Below are 13,662 nucleotides of genomic sequence, written 5' to 3' on the forward strand. Positions count from 1 at the left end.
ATATTCCATAGCAATAGTAAACGTATCATCTTGCAATAGATGCCCACAGTAAGGATCTGGGCACGTCCAAATACTTTGCTCATTCTTTATTTTACGAGATTTTGAAATCAAACAATTTGAGGAAGTAGGTTTGTATTTCTGTATCTGCTGCTTAGAGTAGCTACCTGGTATCAGTGTCAGTAACTGTAACTTCTCAGTATAAGTGGGTGCTGAGATAGCCGTATTTAGATTTTGAAACGATGCGTTACATGTTGTGGATGTGTTGCTACCATCAGGTTCTGCACAAAGTGCATCTACATTATCCACTTCACAAAGTTTTGAAGATGTTGCTTGTGCAAAACTTGTTTCAATTTCTTCCACTTTCCTTTTTGCATACTGTTTTCTTCTTGTGCTTTTTACCTTTCCTGGATGTTTAAAAGGGGGATATAGTAGGGGCTACAGCAGAAATGCTAACATTCAATGCATCAACAAATTTACACCCAGGGATATAAACACCTCACTTACTTCTGTGTTTTCACATTCCGGTGATGGTGATTGTTCAGGTGGTTTGTCACTAAATTTCTCCTTGCAGTGAGTGTAGCAATTTGTGCGCAGTGGGTGTGATGTTAATGCTGTTACTTGGGGACCAGGATATTTCTCTGAGATACCTCTGACAGATTTCAAACAACTGTGTTTTTCACTTTTCTTCAAAGTCACATAAATTTTGTCTCTTTTTCATGGTCCACACACCTCACTCTTCCACAGCTGTATTTCCTCACTGACACTGTATCTAACAAACAGTTCAAACTGAACACACAACTCGATGTAGAATGGTTTATGTGCAAGTTCTCACTTGTTTGTTATAAACTGAAGAGTGCTGGAAACAGTGTTGCCAACATGCATATTTTACGCGAGAAATTCAGTGATGATGCGAAAAAACTTCAAATTTTCATCTTAAATTTTATAAGTTAAAGGAAGCACGTAAGTGTGTGGTTGTAAATTAAATTTCAACAAGCTTCATGCGAAACATCTGCCAGGTCTCCAGTACTTTTGGTTTAGTAGTTACGCTTGTTTGTTCTCTGCTGTTTTAAGAGTTACTTACAAAAAATATATATTTTTCAAAGGGCTGTACCATTTACAAAAATTAAGATGAAATGAAAATGCTTTATGGTGTACAGGTGTAATGTTATTTTTTTTCCAGAGGAAGTCGTGACCCCAAGTTGATATGACCTGTAAGCTTTGAGATGAAATCGTCCAGTAATTAAATGTGTTTTGCCCTCTTTCTTGCAGTATAAATATATGCAAAGAAGTTGCAGATGGTGTAAGAATTTATTTTGACTTCACTCTGAGTGGCCTGTTATTGTACAATGAAGAAAAAGACCAATATGAACAAACTCGGAATATGAATATTAAAAGGGAGACCGATCTGGGGTAAGTTGTGTTTGGTGTTCAAAGCATAGTAAAGTATTAAACACCTGCTTCAGTGATCTGATAATGTCCTTAAATGTTAAAAACTGGAATTTGCTAACAATGGTTTTTGCATGCTGTAAAAAGTAACTATTACTAACTTTGATTTGAGGGAAAATTGAGGGCAGAAAGATCACTGCTAATAGTAGTGACTCTGTGATACATGTTACTCTGTGATTGTGGGCTCCAACATGCTGACTACATTTGCCTGCAAATCAATTGCTAGAATGCAGTGGATGCTCATAGTTTACTTTTCATGCTGAAACGGTTGCACTGAAACAATTCAAATCTTCCAGAATGTAAAAAAGGAAAACAAAGCAGGTACATTACAGCATTAAATGAAGTTTCTCTCTGTTCCAATTCGCGGGATAATTGTCTACTTAATTGCTGTGTAGTTGGTTCCTCAGACCGTCTGTACAGACTATCGAAGAGAGATTTATTGTTGAGGTAACATTTTTCTCTTTCTTTTTGTGTGTCAACTATTTCTGTCATCACAATTCTACAAAACAAGGGAAGTTAAATTGTGATCACCATGTGAGAGATTTGTAGGCAATGGGAACAATCCATCCTTGAAGGATGGTGGGGGATTTCGTCTTAATTCTCAGGGATGTCTGACTTCTAAAGTACCAGAGGTTTACAAAAATATTCCATGGAGATATGTTATTTATTCATTGATGTTGATCAGTCAAGCTGTTGGTAACTGTGTGTAATGGTTACTTCAGTAGGTGACATCAGTTGCAAAATATCCCTCCTCAGGCCTGTGAACTGTTGTGGATTTAATTAAGAATTTGATGGTATGCACTGATACAGAGTCCTGAAACAGTCATTCTTCATTCTCTTGATTCTGTCTGCATGTGTTCAGGTTTCTGTTCACACTTAATCAAATAATCACTTGAAAAAGGAATTTCATACAGACTTCATAATTTGTTGTCTACATCAAAACGTGCATTATGCTTGCATAGTTGTGGTGTGAGTATTGTTAATGCACTGTGTGTCAAAGACAGCAAGGGTGCAGTTTTAATAAGCAGCAGTGTAAAGGCTTAATGTGTTTCCAGCATGAGATTTCACTCTGCAGTGGAGTGTGCACTTACGTGAAACTTCCTGGCAGATTAAAACTGTGTGCCAGACCAAGAGTCTAACTCGGGACCTATGCCTTTCTGTGAGGACAAGTTGTGAGTCATGCTTAAGTAGCTCAGTCAGTGAGCACATGCCTGCGATAGGCAAAGGTCCCGACCTGAAGTCTCGGTCTGGCACACAGTTTTACTCCGGGAGGAAGTTTCAGATCAATGTGTTGTCCTGTTTTTCGTTTTAGCGCTTAGGATATAAAATTGTTGGTTTAAGCTTTCTGTTCTGCTCTCACAGCAAGCATTTATTTTAATTTGAAATGGCTTTTTGAATTTAATCCAAAGAAAATAGGTGGATGCAGAACACCTTCCATTTAGTCTTTTAGCATTTTGTTATATGGAACACTAACTTAATGTACTCTGGGTGGGTTAACATTTTTTGTGTTGGATGAATGTTAAGTGATCACAGATAACATTTGAATGTTGGTAGGAGTGCTACAGGTCATAGTGTTTCTTGCAAATCAACCCTCTGCATTTTCATATTGACTGCGTAGCAGTAGTTAATTTATTGTTAATGTGTAGTTGTCAGTTCTGTTTGTCTTTGTATGCAGCATCATCCCTGATGATGATAAAATTGTGTGTATGCATGTAGTTTTTTCCAATACTTACAGTTGTGTGCATACTTAGTAATTACCATGGTCAGAACTGTAAGTACAGTGGATGTACCTTTGGTGAGACTTTGCATGGTTTTACTTTGGAATGAAAATATACTAGTAACTATTGCCAAAACTGTCACCACTCAGTGGATTTTGAATTCTGTCTACCGATAGGTATGAAAATAAGATTATTGAGTTTCTATATTATTCAAGCTGAAGCTTGCCAGATATTGCAATTTGTCGACAACTGTCAAAGAAATTTAGCCATGAAGGTGAAGACTTCAGCAACACACTATACTCGACCAGCTGAATATTTCATTACTGTTGCTGAGGCAAGAATAGATCATTTAAATGCACCAACAAGAGATTATTGACTTCCAGTAACATGAATGAATGGGCCGCTTATCAGAACAAGCAGCCAGTTTATTTGCGAAATAAGTTCTTCCAAGTTCTATTAGATATCCTGACTCCCATTAGTTGCGCACTTGGAAAAAACCACATTCTCAGAAATTTGTTACATAAAAATCTTGTTTGCCATTTCCTATGAAATGTTATACAGCATGTGCAATTTCCTTATACAATATGTATGCTTCTTCATCCTGAAATTTTAAATTTTGAAATTCAGATTCAGTCAGCTGAAATGGTCTTTGTTTGATTTTAAAAAAAAGGAAGCTTTGCACTACTGTCATTAAAAACTCTGTTTTCACCTTGACATGTACTATCAAAATGGTGATAATCAGACATTTCGTTTAGGTGCCAATTTGTGGGTAGGAGGAGGCTATGTAGCCAAAAATATTAGAATGTTAAACCAAAAAGTGAAGTTTATTTTCCTAAAACGAACAATGTTGGAGTGATTGGCTTTCGAACTATTACATTGAATGATTGTTGTGATAGAGCTGATATTTAGTGTAGATTGGAAACAATGAAGTGTGTCTGAATAATTATGTTTCCAATATAATAGAAGGAAACATTCCACGTGGGAAAAATTATATATAAAAACAAAGATGAGGTGACTTACCGAACAAAAGCGCTGGCAGGTCGATAGACACACAAACAAACACAAACATACACACAAAATTCAAGCTTTCGCAACAAACTAAAGCTTGAATTTTGTGTGTATGTTTGTGTTTGTTTGTGTGTCTATCGACCTGCCAGCGCTTTTGTTCGGTAAGTCACCTCATCTTTGTTTTTATATATAATTATATTTCCATGTTATTGAACTGGCACTTTAATGTTATATGTATGAATCTGTTGCATGTGCACAAAATCTGTCCTCCTAAGTGGCATGTGTAATTTTCTGATGCAGTATATGGCTCTTAACTTTGTAATTGTTTCTCATCTGTAGAATTTGAATTCTTGAATTCCATTACTATTGCGTAATCAAAACAGCTTCAATGAAATTTGTAGCTTTCACACCATCAGCATACATTTAAGTCATACCTGGTACAATATGTGGTTTATAGATGGAGTTTTCTGTTAATTGTATAGCCCAGTTTTCCATTTAAAGAAACATTTGAAGTTTGTAGCTCTGCCTCTTTTTCCTCTCTCTAGCAGAAGTTATTTATTGTACTTTCGCAAAAGATAAAAGCTTTGCTCCTAAATACTAATAACCATAACTTAACATAATTATTTTGCAGAACTAAGTGAATAAAGAAACAGATGATAGATTTAAAGTTAGTTGAGAAACTGAATAATAAAAATAATATTCTTCCAGAATGGGATAGTTATGGACCAGGCAGGGTATGCCTGTTCATAGCCCAAGTTCTGTGTGCATGATGTGTTTGATCTTAACTCTTGGAAGGGGGCATCAGTCACTTAAGGGTGAATTCTTCTGCAATGGAGAGAAAAACGATAGCAGTGATGCATAATTTGTTAGAAAACCTTAGCCCTTCTGCATAAAAATTCTTGTATCAAAATTTGAACAAATTGTAATATCTTACACAGTTGTGTATTTATTAGGATATATGCTGCAGTTGATAAAGATGGAGAGAATGCCAAGTTCCGTCAGAGTAATGTCAGTCATTTGAGTGAACCAAGCACCAGCCATTTGGATGAAGTTTCATATGATAACAAATGTGGTTAGTATGTACTTCAGAATAATCACTTTCCCATCATGTGTATGATCAGGATGTGTATACTAGTGTCATCGGAAATAAATAATTATGTTATAAGAAGTTAATAGCTCCAGATTTCATTGGAATGGTATTTCATCAGTACAGAAAAATAAGTTCTGCTGCTTATAGTTCAGTACTAATGTAATCATGAAAACATTCCATCTGCTGTTGGGTTAAACTTCAGCTCCTCATGTTTTCAATGATGGAAAGAATTAATGTGCGCACAAAAATCTATTTCATAAGTGCAGACTTCTGATTATCGAGGTGATGCCATTTCAGCTTTAAACTTATTATTGTCAGGTGTCTTTCTCACGTTTCAGCAGAATCACTTGATTTTGCACTTGCCAGAATTTTGTATCAATGATGTGGAGTAACCGTTGAAGCAGGATATTTTTTCAGTAAAATTAAAACAATAGGCTATTTTTCTGTGTTAAACATATGGTTTATTCTGGTTGATTGTAACATCTAAATAGCATTTATTGTCAATATTCTCACAAAATGTTATTTTTATGTAATTGAAGCTGAAAAATCTTTAAATATCAAGATCTGGTCACATTATCGAAAACCCTCTGTTACTGGCTGATGCTCTGGTGATGTCACAGGCTATGAATAAGACGAAGCTATACTTGGGTTATAGTAGCGTTAGCTGAAGTTAGGGGGTTTTAACATACTTTTACTGCAAGCAGTTTATCTGTTTAGTGGTGGAAAATGCCGTTATAACTTTAAAGTAACAATAGAAATGAATTTTGTGAGCACTGATTGTGGAAACCTTGCCAAAGTTGATGTGTTTGTGCTCCACCCATTTAGAGCGGTGATATGTGCAACAATGGACCTTCACCTGCTTCCTGCAACATTATTAAACTTGCTCAAAACTAAGGAATTGTAGAAGTTCTGCAAAAGGATCCATATATTGTAACTAGATTGTTAAGTATAAGTCATGAGTTATGACCCAAAGCACAGCAGAATTATTCTTGGCAATATTTAGTGCTGATTTCCTGTATAGAAGATACTCAGATGAGTACTGCACATGTCACACATTGCATAGCACAACACATAGCATGTTTGACTCCAGTGTAAGAGGTCATATGTTCGAAACCTGGGAGGATCATATATTTCTAAAAGTTTATACACAATACAAAAATAACATTAGCAAGAACTGGTTGTAGCAGCTGTTTAGGTCGTAGGCCGTATTATATATGGCTTTGCATTAGTCTGTCTGAGAAATGGGCAATAGAGGATAAATGCATTTACTTTATAAGAAAACAGTTCACTTCTTTGGAAAGCATTGCTGGTAGAGTGACGATATCACTATATGTCCACAGTACAACAAGGTAGACTACGAGGTCGAGGTGACACAGACGTAACGGCTCTGATGTTTGTGAGTGTAAACTAATGTTAGCATCTGAAAAAGACTTACTTCATCTTTATGTAAGATAATGAAACTGCAATGAAACTGCTGAAGTTTAAACAGTAAGGATCATAGCTAGACAGTTTGAAGATGCAAACGTTGTTTCTAATAAAGTAAAAAGTGTGTGGTCACCTTGACTAAAAAATATCTTTTTGAACTTGCCTTGAGTGAACAGCTGTTGAAAATGTGAGCACATGTAAATAGCAAGGAGAACACAATAATATTCTGTTGTGTGTGGTGAAGTTTAATTGTGATTTGGTTTTCATATGAAGGGACATTTTACAAATAAGTTAAAATGTTCTTTCGTGTTACATTCAAACCAGTGAGTGATCTATGGACATTGTCTTATAAAATTCGATGGTTTACCTCTCTTAACAACTGAGCTACCGAATGACTGCAGTGTCATTAGTTAAAACGTCAATTTTCACTAAGTTTAATTTCCTTGAATGATGCTGTTCTTTGTTGTAACAGTGGGAGAGCATATCTTGGAGATAAGTCAACATTAACTTCACAGCGCAAGACATTTTTAATTAAATTAGTGAACTTCTGTGTCAACATGGTGGCAATTTGCCAGTACAGTGCAACCACATGTTATGCATCTTCTCATTCTATGGAACAATCGAAAACAACTTTTCAGGGATTCTTGTAGTTGTATTTTTACAGTATGGTACTGAACACCATTTGTAACGTAAATTCCAAAACAAGACATCACTGTTAATTACCATTATGACATTAGGAGCAGTGATCTAGCCAGTGACGTCCCAGGCATCACATGATTCGAATGGAGTGTTTTAGTGGGTGTGTTAATTATTTTAATTTCATTTCCGTTTTTATAAAAGATAGTGAAATGCAAGAGGAAAAAACGGCATGTTGAGAGCATAAAATGACATAATCAGTCACGTAAGACAATTTTCAGAAAAGTCAAATTCTGTATTACACCATAAAGAAATTCTTTATCTGTAAGTTAAGGAATTGGGGATGAAATTATAACATACATATTTCAAACAGCTGTTCATTTAATAATACAGCTGACATACAGTAAAAATTACTATAAAAAATCCCAATGTAAGAAAGTTTTGGGGGTACAAGACCAAATGGATGCAGACTGGAATTGAGCTGTAAACTGTAGAAGAATGGTAACAGGACAGAGATACGTGTAACAGTTAAGTGTACTGTGTAGGGTAGTGAATTCACTGTCTCAAACAATGGAAACTCCAGTATGGAATATCAGCAATATTAGGTATAGGATAGATTGCTACTCATCATAAAGATGACCCCTTAAGCTGCAGATGGACACAATAAAAAATCTTAACACATGCAGCTATCAGCCGAAGCCTTCCTCATCAACGAAAACATACACACATTCACACAAGCAAACACACCTCAGACACACTTGGCCACCACGAGAGAGAGAGGGGGGAGGGGGGGGGGGCTATAGGTGTGCTTGCTTATGGGAATGCACGTATGTTTTCTATGCTGAGGAAGGCTGTGTCCAATACCTACATCATGTGTAACAGTCTTATCATGGTGCTTGCCTGCAACTCAGTTGGTCATCTTTATGGTGAGTAGCGATTTATACTATTCCTGATATTGTTGAATTCGTTATATGTTACCCACCTCAGAGTAGTGGCTTACATAGACTGCAGCACTTAGCAGCATTATGCTTGGTTACCGTGAGTACAAGTGCAGGTTTTTAGCAGCATAAAAGTTTTCAAACTGTGTTGCTCTGTTCACCAGTTGAAATTTATCATATTTTTTATTTCACAGACAGCAACCCTAGTACACAGAGACAGTGCACCCTCGAAAGATTGATTTTTCCCCCATTTTTGAAAGGAAATTTCCAAGGAAATCAGTGGTGAGCTAGGTGGCTTGTTTGGATACAATGGTCACTCAAATACTATTTGAACTGGTGATTATTTAGTGGATGGACGTCCCGAAATTGATGATAGTGATAACCATATCCATGACATTTTTATTTTAATTTACTTAGCACATAAACTGTGTTGCTGGATAATGCAGTGAATAATTGTTAAATTGGCTTTCTCAGTATTCAATAAAATCTTTTCATGAAATGACCATTGCAGGTGCTGCATCAGAACAAACTCCAGCAAGTTGTCTCCATTGCCGATCTAACATTTCGATGATTTCTTTCACTTCTTTGAAAATATCTTCACCAATAGTAGTTCCTTTTAGTTGTGAGGCTAATAATTCTTCCATTATTTTAGCTTCACATTTGCACCCTGAACAAAAATTGCTAATTGAGTTGTCTCACAAATGTCACATAGTGCAAAGTCATCACAAACTTTTTGCAATGTCATTTGCCATCATAACAATTCTATGAAGGAATTTTCGTCTCAATAAACTTACTTGTTGGATTTTCTTTTTATTTATTTATTGGTACATTTTGTGTCTAGAATGTCAAAGGGGCCCTCAGTATAAAACGAGCTTTAACTAAACTGTCCCACTGTGTCCAAATCTGGGAAACATTTGTTGTTGCTTTCCAAATTGGAAATTAATATTTTGATATTGTCTTTCTGCAATTGTACTGTAAGCTGTTGTTGAACAGTGTGTTTCATAGAAAAGTGCCTCTTCACATTATATTGCTTCAAAACGGTTAGTGATTCATGAGACACAACAAGCAAACTGATTTATGTTTGTACATGTAAAGAAATAATGCTCTCTACATTTCCCTTGAAAGTGACAAGACTCAGTATTTACTTTTCTCTTGTTAATACTAGACATTTTGCGAATAAACTCAGCAAAAGTGCACAAAAGCACTTATACAAAATTAACAAACTAGCACTTGCTTTAATGCATGAACTGACAGCAGATAACTAGTTTGGTCACCAAATTATGGGCCCTGCTACCATTGTTCCAGTTGGCACATTTCATGAGTAGTCAGTAATTTTCTGTGCTTTGTTGCCTACTACCAACATTTAGTGATGTATCAATGTGTAGCACAGATGCAGGCAACAAGCTGTATGTTGTTAGCACTGATCCAGAGGTTAAAATGTCTCCAAGCACCCACTTCAATGTAGTGAACTATCTCCCCCCCCCCCCCCCCCCCCCCCAACCTCCGCATGCACGTGTCAACCCATCGACCATAACTTTGCACACAGACTGGAAATTGTTTCTCCTTGTTATAATCCCACATAGGTGAAATGGCATTGCGCATGCTTGGAGTAAGCAAAACGATCATTTCATTGTTTCAAGTCAGGATCTGCAAAACTGCGGCTACTTGAGCGTTAGCAGAAATAATACAAAAATGGGGTACAATGCAAGTCTCCTCCCATCTCCCGGACTGAAACCAATCACAGCCCAAGTCTGCCCCCGTACTTGGTTGTTTTTTATGTGAGAACGGAATCTTCTGTTGTCTCAAAGAATGACACAAATTGAAGTACTGAAGCCATTTCTGTCTTTGTGTAACCTGTTAAGAATCAGAACTGTTGTCTGAATCTCACTGTAGGTTGGTGTAAGTGGTATAAGGGGCAGTCAAATGAAAATGAGACAAATGGAAAAAAGTGAACGGTTCAGTATTTCAAAATAATCACCATGACTGTTAATAATTTAACCCACTATGAAACAAGATGATCAATGTCTTCATGGAACTGTGATTGTACCCAGGCAATCACCTCTTTGTTCGAAGCAAATTGATGGCTACGAATGTCTTTCTTCAGGGCATCAAATATAAGGAAATCGCAAGGAGAGAAATTGGGCCACTGGAGGATTTGCAAGGGCTTACCAGCAAAATTTGAGCAGCTTATTGTGGACGGACACTACCCTGAAACAGAATGATACTGTCCATCAACATTCTTGGGCATTTGGACTTGATTGTTTTCTTTTGATTTTTGCAAAGTGTCCACATGAAGCGTATCATTCTCTTCGGACTCCCAATCTCTCCCCATGTGACTTCCACGTTTTTGAAGCCATGAGGAAAGACGTATATGGCTGTTGATTCGCTTTAGACAAAGAGGTGCACACCTAGCTACAATCATGGTCCTATAGGCAACAACAAATATTCTTGTATGAAGGCATAGATGGTTTTGTCTTACAGTTGGATAAATGTGTGAACAGTTATGGTGGTTACTTTTGAAATAATAAAAAGTTTACTTATGTTTCCTTCTATTTAATTTTAATTTCACTGCCGCTTACACTCCTATCACTCTTTGTGTGCAGTACTTCAGAGGATGCAAAATGATGGTGGATCACGGTTCCAGTATATAAACAGTTTGAAAGAGGTTGTAGCATTTTTCAATTACTATACAAGGGTGAGCCGGCCATTGTGAGGATGAGGAGGATGACGAAAATTATAAATTTGCCAATTTGGGACAATGGCCAGATGTTAGTTTAGTTATGCCTATGTGATGTTTATATTTCTAGTTTCTTATATTACAAATCTCAGTGAATGAAATAATCTTAATTGCAGTACTCACATTTAAGCACTTGATCAAAACAGTAGCTGTTATGATGCACATTTCAGCCAGATCTTACATCATAATTGTCAGAAGATGAGATCACACCTTGTCCTCATCACAGAAAACCCACATTCATCAGCAGAAATATTTTAACTGAGGAATATCACATGTTAATATAATACAACTAGTTCTAATATTCTTCTAATATGAAAACACACACACACACACACACACACACACACACACACACACACACACACACTCTTTATCTTTAAATTTTCATTTTCAGAATTTATTCTCAGCACTAGTAATTGTGTACTTTTCCATAATTTCAGTAGGTGCCAACAGTTTGAAAAGACATTCACGGAGCCATTGTCATACAGACATTGAGGCAAAAGATTTCATAACCACAGGTAGCACATCTAAGGTGGACGACAAAGAGTCAGAGAAACCTCTTATGAGAAACCCTGACTGTAGTGCCAATAATGGCAGTCTTTTTGTTCTGGTTGTACCAAAGAAAGAACCATTGCCGGAAGAACATGATAAATTGCCCAGGTAACTTTCTCAGTTTATGGTAATCTGATGTAGAAAGTTTTTGTCTTCCAGTTGTAATTTCATTGGAATCTTGATGCATGATATTTATTGTTCTTTCATGCCTGAATTTGCGGTGAATTTATCAGATTACTTCAAGTTTTAGTAGTACTCAGTAGAAAAGACCTCTTGTAAAGATGTTATATCCTAACATTTAGAACAACTTGGACTCGAGACCTTATGTTCACACCGAGCGAGGTGGCGCAGTGGTTAGACACTGGACTCGCATTCGGGAGGACGACGATTCAATCCCGCGTCCGGCCATCCTGATTTAGGTTTTCCGTGATTTCCCTAAATCACTCCAGGTAAATGCCGGGATGGTTCCTCTGAAAGGGCACGGCCGACTTCCTTCCCCATCCTTCCCTAATCCGATGAGACCGATGACCTCGCTGTCTGGTCTGCTTCCCCAAAGCAACCAACCAACCAACCTTATGTTCAAATCTTTCACTCCTTAGCCTCAACTTCACTATCTCACCAACCACTTAACTAAAGCAAAATTCACTTTTGGTGTTTACACTGTTACATTGAGGTGTCGAAAAGTGTGGCATCTATGTGTGACCAAATTGGTTTTATTAACTACGAGGGCTATCCACAAAGTACAGTACGTTTTGGAATTAAAAATAAATAAAGTATTGGAATTTTTTTTTATTATAAACAGATGAAAGCCACACTTAAATACTACTTTTCTACATAGTTGCTATTTAAATTAAGGCACTTATCGTAGCGATGGACGAGCTTGGAAATTCCTTCGTCGTAAAATTTGGCCGCCTGCGCCTTCAACCACGTGGTTACCTCTTCTTGAAGCTGTGCGTCGTCATCAAAACGCTGCATAGCCAACCATTTCTTCATTGCTGGGAATAAGTGGAAGTCGCTCGGTGCCAGGTCAGGACTGTACGGCAGATGAGGAAACAACTCCCACTTAAAAGATTCGAGAACTTCACGAGTGGCATTTGCCGTGTGGGCCCGGGCGTTGTCGTGAATCAGCAAGATCTTTGAGCCCAACTTTCCCTGCGCCTGTTTTGTATTGCTCTTCTGAGGTTGTGCAGAGTTTGGCAATAGATTTGAGAGTTTATTGTAGTGCCTCTTTCCAGGAAATCCACAAAAATCGCACAGTTTCTGTCCCAAAAGACAGTCATCACATGGTTGAAGGCGCAGGCGGCTGAATTTTATGACGAAGGAATTTCCAAGCTTGTCCATTGCTACGATAAGTGCCTTAATTTAAATGGCAACTATGTAGAAAAGTAGTATTTAAGTGTGGCTTTCATCTGTATATAATAAAAAAAATTCCAATACTTTATTTATTTTTAATTCCAAAACGTAATGTACTTTGTGGATAGCCCTTGTACTACCGTATCGTCAGCTTTTCTGATGGAAGAAATAAAACTGAGATATTAGGTGTAAATATTTTAAATATGCATTTTTATTGCCCAAAAGGAAGTATTGCACATTTCAGCAAAAAATTCTGTATGGTTACACATATTATGTGTAACAGTGAAGTAAACAGGTTAACCTTTCCTGATTTTGAATAACGTGCTTTACTAGATTTGGTCCTGTTGGAGGCAATGTGCTGTTGCCTGCCTTAGACTTTTGAACTATCTTGTGCTGTCAGACATACAGGTTTAAAACTGGTTAATGTGATGATTCCACCATTGTGTGACATTTGCAAGCAATGCAGAAGGCTCACAAATAGTGTAAGGTACAGCATGCTCAAAGCCAAAGTAACAAAAATCAGCAAGTGGCCATACGTGCATCTCTCCTTGCTCATCAGCTGGCTTGTGAACACCGACCATTCCTATTGTATACCGTTATTGGTGATGAGAAATAATTTTTTTATGCTAACATAAGAAAAAGAAAGGAATGGTCGAGCCCAAACATAGCAGCAACTCCCCGTACGGAGACGTGCGTACATCAACAAATGATCATGTTACTTGTCTGGTGAAACGGCGACAGAGTCGTGTATTATGAACT

At 37.1% G+C, this 13,662-nt stretch overlaps 1 protein-coding gene across 2 annotated transcripts in view; it reads left to right on the top strand.

Annotated features, from left to right (window-relative positions):
* The window catches only part of LOC126457430 (male-specific lethal 3 homolog), a 124,941-nt gene that overhangs the window by 79,447 nt on the left and 31,832 nt on the right, over positions 1 to 13,662 (top strand). The window contains exons 6-8 of one of the 2 annotated variants that reach the window (XM_050093701.1): positions 1,270 to 1,410; positions 5,126 to 5,244; positions 11,439 to 11,658. In XM_050093701.1, the coding sequence (XP_049949658.1) occupies positions 1,270 to 1,410; positions 5,126 to 5,244; positions 11,439 to 11,658 (480 nt within the window). The remainder of the gene's footprint in view (positions 1 to 1,269; positions 1,411 to 5,125; positions 5,245 to 11,438; positions 11,659 to 13,662) is intronic. The other variant, XM_050093702.1, reaches the window with a different exon arrangement.

The sequence above is a fragment of the Schistocerca serialis genome, chromosome 2, assembly GCF_023864345.2.
Source record: "Schistocerca serialis cubense isolate TAMUIC-IGC-003099 chromosome 2, iqSchSeri2.2, whole genome shotgun sequence".
Classification (NCBI taxonomy): Eukaryota; Metazoa; Arthropoda; class Insecta; order Orthoptera; family Acrididae; genus Schistocerca; species Schistocerca serialis.